At 41.0% G+C, this 15322-nt stretch overlaps 1 protein-coding gene across 2 annotated transcripts in view; it reads right to left on the reverse strand.

The window, feature by feature from the left end:
• Positions 1-15322, reverse strand: part of FBXL7 (F-box and leucine rich repeat protein 7) — a 188979-nt gene that overhangs the window by 154500 nt on the left and 19157 nt on the right. The window contains exon 1 of one of the 2 annotated variants that reach the window (XM_079300273.1): positions 13280-13900. The exons of the other annotated variant lie outside the window; for it this stretch is intronic. Within the exon in view, the coding sequence (XP_079156399.1) occupies positions 13280-13316 (37 nt within the window). The 5' untranslated portion in view covers positions 13317-13900. Of the gene's footprint in view, positions 1-13279; positions 13901-15322 lie in introns of those variants that run through there. 2 annotated transcript variants of the gene reach the window in all.

Consider the following 15322-nt stretch of genomic DNA (forward strand, 5'->3'; position numbering starts at 1 on the left):
CCTTGAAATGCCTTGGACTACTGCCAAATAGGAAAGATAATATTAAGCTACTGTACTTCTTTTTACCTATTGCACAAGAGAAAGATCTAAGTCAGTCTTTTGTTGAATGGATGACAGCAACAAATCTGTTAAAGTTCATCAAAGCTGTGATTGCACAGCTCCACTTTAGAGTTCTTCTACCACTGCTCAGATGCAGCATCCCTGTCTCCTCCAACACAGAACATTCCACCAAAAAATTCTAGAGGGAATACCCAGCTTATTGCAGCTGGTACTCAGCAAACTAAGAACACTTTACATCAATGAGAGAATTTTAATTCGCCAGCTTTCCAGAGGGCATAGCCCTGCTGAAAGGTAGGGTTGTCACATTTCACTGGGTTGTGCCAATGCACTACATGAATATATATTGACACCAAGCATTAGTTATAATAAATTGCTTATAAAAAAATGAAATTAGATTAGATTTCTGATCTGCTGGCAACCAGAATTACCAGGGTTCAGCTGATGCATTTCAGAAGATAGCCAGGATTTAATGACTTTCCTGTATAACTAATGTGGCCAGACAGTCTCAAGGAAAGTACAGTGGTCTGATTTTCAATCCTCTTAGCACATTTCATTCTTGCATTACTTGTGCTTGGTTTTTTTACATCTTTTTCTAAAAGCACAACACTACATTGTCTTTATCTGAATATTGCATTTCAAATTTAAAAAGTAACACAAAGTTCAATTCCTCAAATGGAATATTTAAGAAATAAACTATCCTTTTTAGATCACAAAAATCAATGCTGATCACACAACCCTGAAAATCATATTCTTAGGCTTAACTCTTCAAAGCCATTTCACTAGAACTAGACTGGAAAACTCAGAAGATTCTTGTTGGAATTCAAGAGCTTCAAGTTTTAGAAATTCCATTAACCTAGCACATATCCTAGGAAGAACCCGAGGCTCAAAGAATGTTATGGATACCTTTCTTTTAAAGATACACTACACAGAAAACAAAAAGGTCAAATAACACTGTGTAGCATGAATATACATTTCCAGTATATGTACGGAAATTAAGGCCAGTTCCCTGAAGAATTCTGTTGTTCAGGTATCTCTATTCTCATCATACATTTTTGATTTTTGCAAAGCTGTATTACACATGTGCAGTCCAGGTATCACTAACACAGTACTTCAGCTGTCTGGGAGACAAATGCAAAACCACCATGTTAGCATGAAATTAGCATATTCAGATTTTATTTTTCATGGCTTCATCATGAAGGAGTATTTAAAAATATATTAAGTCCTTAATAAAAAAATCCTTTTTTAAAAAGCAGTAGCTCTTGTTCCAAAGGCAAGAGGCTCAGTCACAACAAAGCATAAGGTTCTTTTCTCAAAGCTGAAGCAAACTAAATTTAGATATTGTTGTAGAAGAGAATAGCAAAGAACAATTCACATAATTCACTATTCCTCCACCATTCTCTATCATCCAAAACCACACCACTAAGAACATCTAGTTCACCAGATGACTCACTAGTGACGCAGATTAGCTTATTATCCACAGAGTATTCATTGGGGGTTTTTTTTAATGTAAACAAAGTTTCTACTGGGTACCTGATGAATATCTCTTGTATGGTCCCAGAAAAAACACACCTTTTCACTGAAGCTCCCTCTCTCTGTATGTTCAGCTGTAACACTCAAACTGAGTTTACATAGTTTTTTTTTTTTTTTCCTGAAATTGCCTGTGGTCAAGTCTACAGAAAATAAAGTTTCAAACGAGTTCTACTGATTTTATGGGGATTTTTTTCACACTTCACACCCATTAGCTGGAATCTACAGGGTTAAAGCAAGATTGTGTGATGATCCTTCTTCTCCCAAATGCATAGTTAGAGACCTGACCTTGGCTTGAAAACACATCCTGAACCAATCAAATACTTCACAATTTGTCTTATATTTTCTCAAACCCATGGATGGCTAGCACTAGCAACAAGGCTGTTGCCAGTGTGACTCAATTAACAAAAAGCCCAGGCTCTGTGTCCTACCTACAACATTCCTTTCAGTCAAGTGCCAATACCTCGATTAGGAAGAAAATTGAGGAAAACATGGGTCAGAGTAATCAGTGCTTAAAAGGCACAAACCACGCAACCACTGACAGCCAATTGCTCAGGAGCTGAAAGGCTCCTGTGTCTGACTAGACTTGTTCTGGTGGTTTAGACTCTAATCCTGGGGAGGCTAAACTTCACTTTCTAGGAATGTTTTTGCTCATGTAGGGACTTAATGAAGAAATCCTACACTTCTGTGACAGATATGGCAAGGAGAAGGGCAGCAGGAGATCTTATCCACAGAAAGGCAAGGATTTGTTTTCCGTAGAAAATGAGGCCTGCCAAACTGAAAGCAGGAAACCCAGAAAGAAACAGGTCTGCAACATTCACTGTGTCCTATTTCTGCTGTCAAACCCTATACTCAAAAATTAAGGTAAGTGATAATGTTGTTCAATTCCACTTCATTACCTGGAACACACTATGGAAACACGTACCATTATCAAGATGCTGGGCAACCATCACAATTCAGCTCTTACAGAGAAAAATATATCTTGCCATACTATGTAATTTCATGATGAGAAGCAAATTAAACCATTATCAAAGACCTAAATCATCAGAATATTTGAATCAATAAATTCCTGGACAAAAAACCAGAAACTAGCCTTTCCCTTTACTCACAGTGATGAACTGTAAACCAATTCACAGTTGGATTATTTCTTAGATACAAGAAGGGCTCTCATATGGAGCCTTTTAAAACCAGAGTTAAAGCAGGAAAAACTAGTAATTGTTTGAGGGAGAGGAAGTCTCACATTCACCTTTGTTCCACTAGTTCCTGGCAAGAGAAATAAATACACACCACAAGCATGTGTGTTTTTCCATAAAGACAACCCTGAAGGGTAACAAAAGGTACACCCACAGGGGAGTAAAGAGCAATAATTTCCCAAGAGAAATGAAGACATAAGCAAAATATTCTGCTCATGCCTAACCAAGTGCCAAAGAAAACTTTAGACTGGACTACGCTGTCTAGTCCATACATACAAACGGAAAGAAAAACAGTTTTAAAAAGTCACCCCTAAAATCTTGCATTGGAACATTTTGATTCATGCACTGTGGCTATACTTCTGACACCACAGAACCTTTGACCTTTCTAGAAAGTTACCCCCTCTCCTGCACAGAAAAAAAAAAGGAATAGATAACATTAACAGGCGAGTTATCCTAGAGGTAGATTTTTGGTATGAAAGTCAAAATGCAAATTCAACTGCCAAATAGCATCAGACATAGCAATAGCCAAAAACCACTGTATTGTAGTGACTATAGTTTTAAACAGAAGACTCTAAACTGAGAAGCATCTACTAGCACTTTATATGATTAAAATTACTCACATTGTGTAGAAATGACTGCTTTCAGAAAGAAATTTAAGGCAATCACATTTCATCATTTCACATATGAAAATTAAGGCATTTCTTCTAAACTTGAATATTAACCTTCATAACTTGAACGCAGGACTTAAATCCTCTTTGATTTAATCCTAGAACACATGGAAAGAAGATAACCTTTACACCAGTATAATAAGGATTATTGTCAAGTATTTTTACCAGTCATGGCTACATCAACCTGAATATGGCAGAAATTATTTCTTATCATTATTATTACTACAATGTTATCAATTAAAGTAACAACCTTAATTTTCTAGGAAGCAAAAAAATGCTGTCCTGGGCTAGCTGTTTCTCGTGAAGCAAGCAAAACTCCACTGAAGAAGCTTTTATGAAAATACAGACCATTGCTGCTGCCAGAAACAGCAACAAAAATACACAGAGCCAGATTCTACCACCACAACTCTTAGGAGCATTCTTGCTCTATCTGTTCTCTGCCAAGAGGAAGTGTGGTCATTGAGAAAGTGTGAGTTTCTTGATCCAGTGGAAATGAAGACTTTTAGCATAAATTATACAAGGTAAAAATAAATTATAGCTGAAAAACTCCAAACCAGCTGTAGACACAAGTTTACAGAGTACTGTTTAGAGATACTCAACTACTGTAATACAATCTTCACACTTGCCAGAGCTTGCTACAGCTGAACTCTCTGAAAGCCTGATAGTAGCTTTTCTAAACATAAGTAACCAGTTGAAGTACAGGAGGATCAAGTTAGGGAACATTTAACTAAACTGGACAGACACCAATCCATGAGACCTAATGGAAGCACTGGTAATGGCTGTGGGATCTGTCCAATGTCACAGCAAGGTCCCTCAATTACTGCAGAAATGTCATGGTGACCAGGAAAGGTTCCTGAGAACTGGACAAAAGCCAGTCCCCAGAACAGCTTGGAGGACAACTTAGGGATCCACAGGCTGGTCAGTCTCAACTCAATCCAGGACAAGTGACAGCTTCCTGGAAAATATTTCCAAGCCAATAAGGTGATGGGAAGTCATTATCAGGGGTTTAGAAGTGGAAGTAATTCTTGGCCAACCTGTAAGACATCAATAAGGAAACAACTGGCACTAGGGGAGTACACGAGTGGTTCATCCTGACTTCAGCAAGGCTTCCCAACTTCTTTCCATAGAACCTTCATAGACAAATGGATGAAGCACACTGTAGCTAAGTGGACAGTAAGACAAAACTGAAAACTGACTAACCTGCTAGGCAGAAAGATACTACTCTGGAGAAGAAGGGACTCAGATGGAATATTGCCACTGTGTATAAACACCTGGAGAGGAGAGAGAGTGGAGCAAACAAGACAGAATCTTCTCAGTGAGAGCCAGTGAACGGGTAACAGGGACTGGTCACAAATTGATACATGAGCATTTCCATTTAAACATTAAAGTATCTTTTTCTTCTTTTAAAACCTTTGGGTGACTGAGCACTGGAACACACTGCTCAGGGGCATTGTAATACCTTCATCTTTGGAGGTGCTAAGAAATCTGATGGCACAATATTCTATGCAACCTGCTCTAATTGGCTTCATTTTGAGTACCACGTTGGATCAGAGATCTCCAGAGGTGTTACTTCTAATCTTTGGATTTTTGTACTTCAGGCTCTATAGACATTAAAATATGGCCCAGAGTTGATTGGAAAATGCTGTAATGTCATTTTACTATCTGTACAGAACTCCACTGGCAGTCTAGTATACCAAAACAATAAAATTTCACAGCTAGAGGCTCTGGAGTAAGAGCATCCATGTTCTCAAACCATGCTAAAAATAGATGAGGACCTTCAGGCTTGTTGGCTACAAAAGAGGACAGTCATATATGAACCTAAGGAGGAAGGTCAGCTACTAGATATTCCATACAGTTAGTTTCAACTTGATAGCCAACTGGAATTTAAATCCTCCTCCTACAAGCCTTTGCTTATACCTCTTTTAGTATATCTTAAGGTTGGAAGAGGCTTTCAGCAACCTGAAGCTCATTGCAGGCAGATTGAGCTAGATGACATTTAAAAGGTCCCTTCAATCCAAACTACTGTATGATTCCATGTTGATGCCATAAGCAGCTTCCTTATAAAGTGTCAAAGAAAAGGCAAATGAAAAACTGGAATAGAAATTTTACTAGATACTACAGAAAAACCCCAAAAACATCTGTTTAGTACATCTCTGGATGACCAGCTGTTGCCTTTTGTCTTGCCCTCCAGTGATGAACAAGATCAAGTACTGCCATCATTGCACCAGAGACAAAATAATACAAGAGCCATGAGCACCCTAAGAAACTCTCAAGTAAGTGCACTTTGTCTTTATCTGTTTCCACAATAGCATTACTATCTCTCAAGGACAGGATTTAAACAAAATACTCATCCTAAGTAATTATTATACAATTTAAGAAATATTCACAGGAACAAAGAAGGATATTGAGGAAGATAATTTTTAAAATGGGCTCACCAAAAAGAGTATTCAAACACCCTCCTCCAAGCTAATGCTGCTTTAACAGACTTCAGTACAGCATTACTGCAGCTATTATACACATTTGTACACAAATCACTGACAAAGAAAAGTGCCACGTGATTTTGGATGTTGATTTGACAGATTTATGTATTGCAGACAGGAATTTCCTGATTCAAAACATGGGCATGAAAAAGAGCTTCCTGTTGCTCACTTAACTCCAAGGGTAAAAATGGGTAAAAAAAAAAATCCCCAAAAGACAACTATTTTTCCCCATTTACTTAAAGCAGAGATCACAAAAGTATATAGGGTGAAGAGACCAGTTTGCCAACAAATTACTTTTGTTGAGTTTGGATTTGGGAACAGGGTTGGAACCTTTTCCTTAAATACCTGTTTGGACACAGCCAACTCAAGCATAACATCAAGATGGTAACACCTCCTTTATGAAAGTCTCACATTAACCTGTCCTCAGTGCCATGTTGGTGCTAGAAGGCACACAGGTAGATTTGGAAATAAAATGAGAGGTATGATCAGACAGAACTCAGAACTAACAGTCTTTCCCCCCAAGGTCAGCTACACCACTACAAGTTCTCAACCTAAAGTCCTGAAGCTCATCCATCCCATCACAAGCTGCACATCTACACACACAAGGTGTTGCATCTTCTCATCAAGAAGGAACAGATTCTACTGGGGGCCCACCACCTGTTTTTCAGCTTTTGAAGGTCTCTACTCCTTAATGAAATAGTTGTCCTAATTTAGCAAAGCACTTGTCTTATATTAAAAAATAGGGCATAGCTAATTATAAAATGAAGAGCAGAAATAAACCACTTGTGCATTTCAGCCTTCAAATGTCATCCACTGTCTTCTGCCAATCACTTTCCTAACACAAACAAGACACACAAAGGAGCAAACCAATTCCTAGTTAGGAATTGTTCACAGAAGTAAGGAATCCAGAAGTGGCCAAAGGACTGAAACTGCCAGAAAACTAAGTTTGCTGAGGAGTTTTTTGGGGTTGCCGGTTTAGGCTTAAAACTGCTCACCCAATTCTGAGTAAGTGTGGATTTTTATTTTTCCCCCCTCACAAAGGATGATATAGTACCAAATTCAGTTTGGATTTTATGAAGTTCTGTTTGAGAGGAGGGTGTTCAAATTCAGCTTAGAAGAGTTACCAAAGCAGTCTTGTCACCTTCCATGCCTTTGGGGAGTGGGCAAAAGAAGGATGAGGATGTGCAAGTCCTGGACACCTACTACCTTAGCTCAGACAGGTCTGCTGCAAGATTTCCATGTCATGCATCCCCAGCTTCAAAGTTTACTCAGGCCTTTGACTGACACCCAGCTAACAATTTATTTTTTTTAATGTACAGAAGAGCATCCAGTTCATCTTACTCCATGCAAAGGTACCAACCAATTCAAAGATAATTACCCAGACTACAGTTAATGAGCTAATACCTATTTTAAAAAATCATGAAATAAAAAGAGACCCACCTTTCCCCCAGAAGCATTTTACAAAAGAGTAATATTTTATGGTATAAAATGGATGTCAGTATCTAAGTAACTTTCTAAAAATCTATTGACAAAATTAGAAACTTTTTAAAGCCTTAATCTCCCACAGATCTGTAGCTCCATGCATATAAACACACATTTGAATTACACATAGGCTGATCATGTTTTTTAGAAAATAAAATCCTGGTTTATGAAAAACTGACAGCAGCACAGCAGCTCACTAAAGTGCTGTGTCTGACCCTCCTCCTGCCCCTGCCATGTGATCTACACAACAACATGCAACATAAGCACTGAGCTTAGAGCAAATTTACTTTTTGGAGACAAACTGAGTAAACACACACAATCATTTTGCATTGCTCAGTTGACAGTTACATTAAAAAAATGAACATCATAAGTAGCATTTTTGAAGATTAATTTTGGTTAAGAGCAGTTGGCCACTGTCAGACTGCAAATTCACTTTTGAAAAAACAATACTGCTCAAAGAATTGACATTTGGAATATTGCTATCCTTCCAATCCCAGCTTTAATGTTAAGAGGCAAGTGTCACCTCTCTGAAGGTAGCTGAGTGAAATTCCGCCACAGGTAAAATGCAAGAACTGACACTGGACAAGTACCAAAAAGCAGAATACAACCACATGAGTAAGTGCAACACCAAAAGCACTGTTAAGCAGAACACTAATATTTACAGTAGTTACATGGATATTAAGGTCAAAAAACAAAGAAAAAAAATCCCACTAGAACAGTAAAGTAAGACAGCAGTAAGTGATATACTAAACGTTTAACAGGTCAAATAGTAATGTGAAAATGCAACTCAGGCATCAAAACAAAGTGAGGAAAAAAAAGCACCCAACTTTTAGCACCCAACTTGATGAGACTCTTCACTTGACTCTGGGAACCTCATGGGGTAGAAAATACTAAACACCAGGAAGAAAAACTTCTCTTGCTTCTAAAGATGCAGTACACAGGGCAGATACCTCAGGGGGATGACACAGTTTTGTAATTAAATAATGTAGTAAATGCTAATTTATTGCCTTTCTCACCTCCTTACCCTCATTAAAATTTCCCATGAGACTTCACAGATTCAAACCACCAATAAAAATAATTGGTAAATTATTATGATTCAACTCTTTAAAAAAAAGAATGGAAGACTACAATGGTATACTGTTTTTCACAGCTGACATAAGCACTGCATTTAAAGTAAATCCAGCAATACTTTGTGAAGAAACAAATCCTAACATATGGAAAAATCTATAGGCCAGGAATGCCAGAACTATTGGATCAAAAAGATTTTAATACACAATATTAGGTGTGTCAGAACACGTGCCATCACTGAATTATCAGAAATCTACTTTGAAATTAAAGGCAGCATTCACAATGAGTTATTGTCCAAAAGCACCTTCAAAAAAAAAAAAACAAAAAAAAACAAAGGACAAGTCTGAAAAGCCTGGATTTATAATGCAGACCTTGACCATATTTCCCAGCTGAAGGGACAGATTTGAGAGGATAACACACTCCAAAATGAACACAGACTGACCCATTTCTCCACAGTGCTACATGCTGGCAATTCCTAGGAAATTTTAGCTACTGTATAGCAGGTCACACATCATAATTAACACCACCTTTGTTGCCTGTGCTTTGTAGAAACTGTATCTCACGACAAAGGCAGGTTTCTGTACTGCTGCTTACTTTAGCAGAACACTAGGATCTCCCTCCAAGTAGTTTGTGAATAGAAAACACCATAAATAAAAGTTTGAAGAAGAAACATTTTCAAACTAAGAACAGAGTGAAAGTTATTCCTCTAGAGTTTGCATTAAAATCTTCCCAAATTAAATATTCAGATACAAAAAGTAAAACTTTGTCAACAAGGCTTATGATTCAGAAAGGCTGTTGATTTCCTTGTTTAAGGTGCTGCTTCACCTATTTCTCCCACAGTCTAGTCTATTTTTCCCCTGCCATTCTCTGTTCTTTACAGCCCCAGGCTCCTGTGTCACATCAAGTCTTACATAATTTTAGCTGTTCAACTGGAGCTGCTGCATATTGTCACCAATCCTCTCTAGACCAGCTTCTGGAAAAAGAAAGTGCAGGAGATGCCCCAAGAAACTTTTATCTCCAACTGCAGGATTCTGGACAGTTAACTTATAAAAAGACATTAGTTCGTGTGGTCTGAACATCAGTATTGTCAAAATTTTGTAGCGTTATTTAGCCCCTGTCAAATTTGACTGGGTCTCAGGTCTCATTTAATGAAGAAGTCACTTGTGAAGAAGATGTGTTGAAAAGCTATTTTGCAAAGCAGCAATTTCATGTTAATGCCACAGCTTCCTTTCATATGTAAGAACATAGATTATTCCTCCAACTCATATTACAAAGCCAATTTCTTGTATTACTGAAGTTTTAAAGTCATCCCTTGAGGATGAGAAACTGCCTCGGGTGAGAGGAATGGCAGCATCCAGTTAACCTTTTCCCAAAGGTCCCATGCCAACAGCTGGCACTACAGTCAGCACCTACCCAGCCTTGTGGCCAGCATAGGAGGTTTTTCTAGGCAGAAATATTATAGAAACTGTCAACTTGGCAATAGTTAAAGAGTAACATCCTTCAATTCAGTCCCCTCTGTGATGATGAGTAGTGTCTTGTTTGGTCAGCTGCAACAGCATTACACTTTAAGACAGGTCCTTAAACAGAACACCTGACTTTTGATAGCTTCTACAACAAAAGGCTGCTCTATCCACTACCAGACACAAGGTCTCCTCTTATTTAAAAACCAAGCAAGGAGCTAAATACATGAGAGAAAGTAGAATGATTTATCCACATGGCCAGAAAGTGAAAGACAGCAGTAAGTCTCTTGCTAAGGAACTGATCATTTCTATCAGTTTGTCTGCATAGGCAAAAGCCCTACAAGTTCTGCTCCATGGTAAAGTGGATTTCTTGCTCCAGTGATCTATTAGCATCAGTAGCACTGTCCAAACACAACTGTTGGAACACATTCAGAAAGACTCATCAAGCTTTAACACTTCAGTCTGAATCTATTGCATACTATGGCAAGCCTAACATCTCAAGCTTTATATATTTTTTCAGGTATAATCTGCCTTATAACAATTAAAGTACAAATGAAAACTAGGAAAGTAAACTTGTATTAAATATTTCACATTTAAAAATAGGTAAATTCCTGTAAACAAAGTTTTGTTTCTATATTAATTTATTGTAATTTCTTAAATGAATGTTGTGTTCATATCCAATTTGCATGACATGATTTTTCAGGTAAGCAATTTTATTCAAATTTAAGCTTAATTAGAGCAAGTTTTTCATCTTAGAAAATTAAATTAATGGAAAACAAACACATTCAAAGGCACTGTCAATTATACACCAGACTCTACATACTGATTTAGGCTCCTCAAACATCCAACTATCCAGTGCATCTTAACATAACAATTGCAGCTTCTAATAAAATTGCATTCAATAAAGCCTTGGCTAACCAAATAAATAAAGGCAGTCCAGTGTAGTTTACACGATCAGTCACAAACACTTAGCTGCCTGAGATTATTACATACACAGCACAGATGTGAATTTCAAAAAACGTTTATTACTGGTAAGTGTAACAATATAGCAATCAATGTAACACCCCATTTTCTGGTCATAAAAGCTCTCTATTTTAGAAGTGGTATCTTGAGCAACAGTTACCCTTGCCCTAATGTATCTGTTCAACATTGATACATGAAACAATTTGGGCAAATTCATGAAGTTCTGCATTTCCAAAGCAGATGGGAAGGAAAGCTGTGTGAAAAAAGCCCAGCCATTTAAAAAATCATTTGCAATTGTCCGCCTGAAATTTCACCTAAGATATCAGCAAGCAGCAAATGGGAAAACAGCCTTCAAGAAGCACCAACTAACAAAGGTACTTTTCTTCACCCCTAAAGTGACATACCACAGTGCAGCATCAGCCAACAAAGCCCAAAATGCTGAAAATTGTACCATAGACACCACTCCATGAACTCTCAAATGGATATTCAGGGTGTTTTTAAAGTACACAGAAAGTGGTGTTACCCCGTCACCCGGGAGTGGTGTTACACCCTACTAAAAGCTTTATACAGCAATTAAGTGGTTCATTTGCAAAAGGCACCAAAAGCCCCAGTAGTTTATGAAAAAAAAAAAAATTATAAAGGTCTCCCTTTATCAGGTTTAGATTTGTTCTCTTCTGTATCACTCAAGAAACACAACTAGTATGAGAGCTTCTCCAAGTTTCTCAGCAACTGATGATGTATAGAAGTTACCAGGAAACACAATCTTTGAGGCACATTAATGATGAAGTTTTGGTCATGGGGCTTGGGGATTTTTTAAGTTTATTTTAACTTCAAGCCACCATTCTGCCTTATTCTCAAGAGAAGTAAATGTCTGCACTGCAAACATTAATTTTTTGATCCAATCTCCATTCTGAATGGAGGAGAGAGGTGAACTAAGAACACCCTGGTGGTACTAGTCCTCCTCTTCCTCACAGTGCCTATCAGGTACTTCTGGAACAGTTAATCTCCCCTTCATCTAAGGGCTGCAAAACACTCTCTGTCTGTCATTCTTGCCCAAAAACTGTACATGTATTGAAGCAACCAGTCCTCTGAATTCACAAGAGAGCTCGGGCACACATCCACACCTTCCTGTCATTGAGGCAAACACTGCCCCAGCAGCATGACCAGAACTGTCAACAATGACCCTTTCAACTCTGTGAAAAAATAAGATATCCCCTTTCAGGAGGAATTCAAAGAGGCTTTCATTGCAAACTCCAGGTTCACCCCATTTATGCAGGAGTTTTTCCAGTGATGGTAAAATTGACTGAAACTCCATGACAGGAAGAATATCTTTAGCTTAAAGCACCCGACTTCATGAACTCTTCAGACAGCAGAGCTCATTTGGCAGTAAGTGAAAGGAACTGCAGAATCTGCACTAGAAGCGGCGTCTTTCCCCTTTCCTTTACACAATCTTCATGCATATTTTGGATGCGAGAGGTGTATTCTTTGGCAGTTGCCGTCTGAACTCCCAAAGAATGGAGCAGACCACAAGATCATCTCCCTTACTCAACCTACAAACCCTTAACAAAAAAAACGGTTGGTGGTGATCCTACAGAGTTGCCCAATACGCCAAGGGGAAGGCATACATCCTACAGAGCTGCCTAAATACTTGGAGGGCAATATATATAGAAGTCAGCTAGAAGTTAAAGAAAGGCTAAAACTAGCTGGCAGGGAGACAAACTTTCTGTACTTGCCATTGGTTTGCCTGACACCAGCTGACTGTTCCAGTAGTCCTTCACACCAGAAGCATAGCAGCTGAAATTCATCCCTGATGCAACTCCAGCGAGACTAATAGGTTTCCACAAGAACGAATCAGGCCCTGTATATCTAAAACCAAGCCCACTAGAGTTTCACTGAAGCGAAATTGCAGGAGTACAATCTATGGATAACAGCTGGAGAACATTAACTCTCTCCCCAGCCCTTGCCGGGGTTAATTTTTTTCTTTCTGTTCAGACAGGAAGCAGTCATATAGCATACTGCATAATATAAGGACCCTGGGATATAAAGACGAGTAGAAAAGGATTACAAAGAGCGCCCTACAAGTTTTTAGCAAAGTTAACGCTGCCATAACTCCCGAGCCGCCTTCGAGCAGCAAGCCGCGCCGCTGCCCCGACATCATGAGCTGAGACAGCACTAAAACTCCTATCCAGTGAAATAACACTAAAAATTCAGGGTATTTTTAAGGAGCGCAGCGGGAGCCCAAGGACTGTGTCGCGGTTCGGGGCGGGGGTCGGTCCCGGACCCGGCGGTCCCTGCCGGGGAGAGGAGTGTCCCTCCCGGAGCCCCCCGCCCTGCCGGACCCCGCCGCTGCTCCAGCAGCCTCCTGCTGCCCAGCTCACCCTCGCTGCCGTACTGCTTGCCATTGTTCGCGCCCATCCTGCCGCCTTCATGCTCGCCGCCGCTTTCCCACGGCGCCGCTCAGCATCTCTGCCGCGGGGCGCCCCGCAGCCCTGGGGCACCGCCGGGGGAGCACCCCCGAAAGGGCTCACGGCGACATGTCCGAAGCAGCCTTGCAACTTCCTGCGCTTCTTCTCGGGGGGCCAACACCCTCCTTTCCCCACGGGACAACAAAAAAAAAAGAAAAAGAAAAAAAAAATCAACAACAACAACAAAAAAAAAAAACCCAACCAACCAAAAAACTTTAAAAGCGAAAGAATCAAAAATGCGATGTCTCGGTGCCGGTTTCCAGCCGGGCTGTCCGGGCCAGGAAGGCGGCTCCAGTTATAATCCACAAGCAGGACGGGCGGGACGGCCTCCGGGCGCTGGCTCCACCGCCCCGCGGCTGCCGCTCGGCTGCTCCGTGCTCCAGCGCCGCTCCGCCTTCCTCCTCCTCCTCGCAGCCCCGCCGTGCCGCCGCCTCCCCCGGGAGCCCGCCAGCCACTTGTTGCCCGGGGCGGGAGGAAAGGAGCCTCGGCCGCAGACTTTTGTTAGCGGCAGGCGCCTCCTCCCGGCGCCCAGCGCCGCCGGGCCGGGGAGAGAGGGAGGGGATGGAGATGGGATGGGGATGGAGGGAGGATGGAGCCCAGAGCGGCCCCGGCCCTTAAAGACACAGCGCCCGGCCGGGGCTCCCCTGTCCCAACAGAGGGGATGGCTGCGGGGTTTGTTCAGATGTCCTTCCCACGGGAAGGAGGGCGGCTCTGCGTTCGGCACCTTCGCGGCGCCCCCGACCCCGTGCAGCTCCCCGGGGGCTGACAGAAAGCCGCCGTGTGCTGGAGGAAGCCGGGCAGCAGGAGCGCTTCTCGCTCCCTCCGGCTGCTCCAGAGCTCGAGCTGTTTTCTCCTTGCAAATGGTATTCCCACTCAGTTCCAGTGAATCACTGCCGGCCTTTGCCGCCACATCGAAGAAAAAATATCCAGCTGTTGAACATCCCCCAGATTAGTTCTTCAGGTATCCTATAATATATACTACATATATCCCTTGGGATGTTTCTATTTAATTCAGCTGTTTTAAAAAATAGTTTCTGCTTCTTTCACCCCATAAGACAGACACTTAAACCACTGGGATTGTTTGGGATAGTGGACATCCCAAGGGCAGCCCACACAATGGCACTGGGAAGCAAGGATTTCGTTCCTGCATGAGCCCACATCACCTCTGCCTGGCAAAAGGGGCTGGGTAACAAGATATGTTGTCAAATGGGAGTGAGGATATCCCACGTGTGACAAGATTAATACAAAAACTGCCAGTCCCAAGAGGGTACTTCACCCAATGGGCCAGCTAAGAATATCAATTAAGTTTACTCCACACAACTGTTACCCAGGTTAAGTGGTAATCCAGTGTTACCAAAGGCTTTTTGGGAAAGAATCAGGTTTAAAAGAAGCAAGAAAGAAGGATGAAAGTTTGTGATAGGTGGAGAGAGACACTAGAGCAGGCAGTCATGGTTTGGTGCTGGTGTGTCCCCTCTGCCCTGGCCTGGTGGTACTGGCTCTCTGTCTGGTGGCAGGTCAGGATGTAACAAGCAGGGATCCCCAGGTGTGCAGGGGGTCTTGTGGCACGTATGTTAGCACAGGGAGCAGCACAGGAACATGTAACTATACCTGAAATGTGGTTACATGTACTTGCAGGACATGTGGGACGATAGAGGGACCCACACTTCCAGAAGAGGAGTGTCAGCTTGTAGCCCACACAACCTCGGGAGTGACATGCCCAAAGCAATGCACGTTTGAGACTAGGACTTTTTAAGATTAGTTTCAAAGTTCTTTACTAACATTTTGCAAGTATCGATGGTTGGTGTTTTTGTGTTGTATTGCTCATACTAGCCCCAGCTCAGAGCTTACTGATTGCTAGGTCAACATGTCCTTGTTAAAAAGACAAAACCACTTCAATTCTGATCTGATTAAAACCATGAGTTGAGCAGTTTTCCCTGCACCACACTATGATCTTAT

Source organism: Erithacus rubecula (genome assembly GCF_903797595.1).
Source record: "Erithacus rubecula genome assembly, chromosome: 3".
Taxonomy (NCBI): Eukaryota; Metazoa; Chordata; class Aves; order Passeriformes; family Muscicapidae; genus Erithacus; species Erithacus rubecula.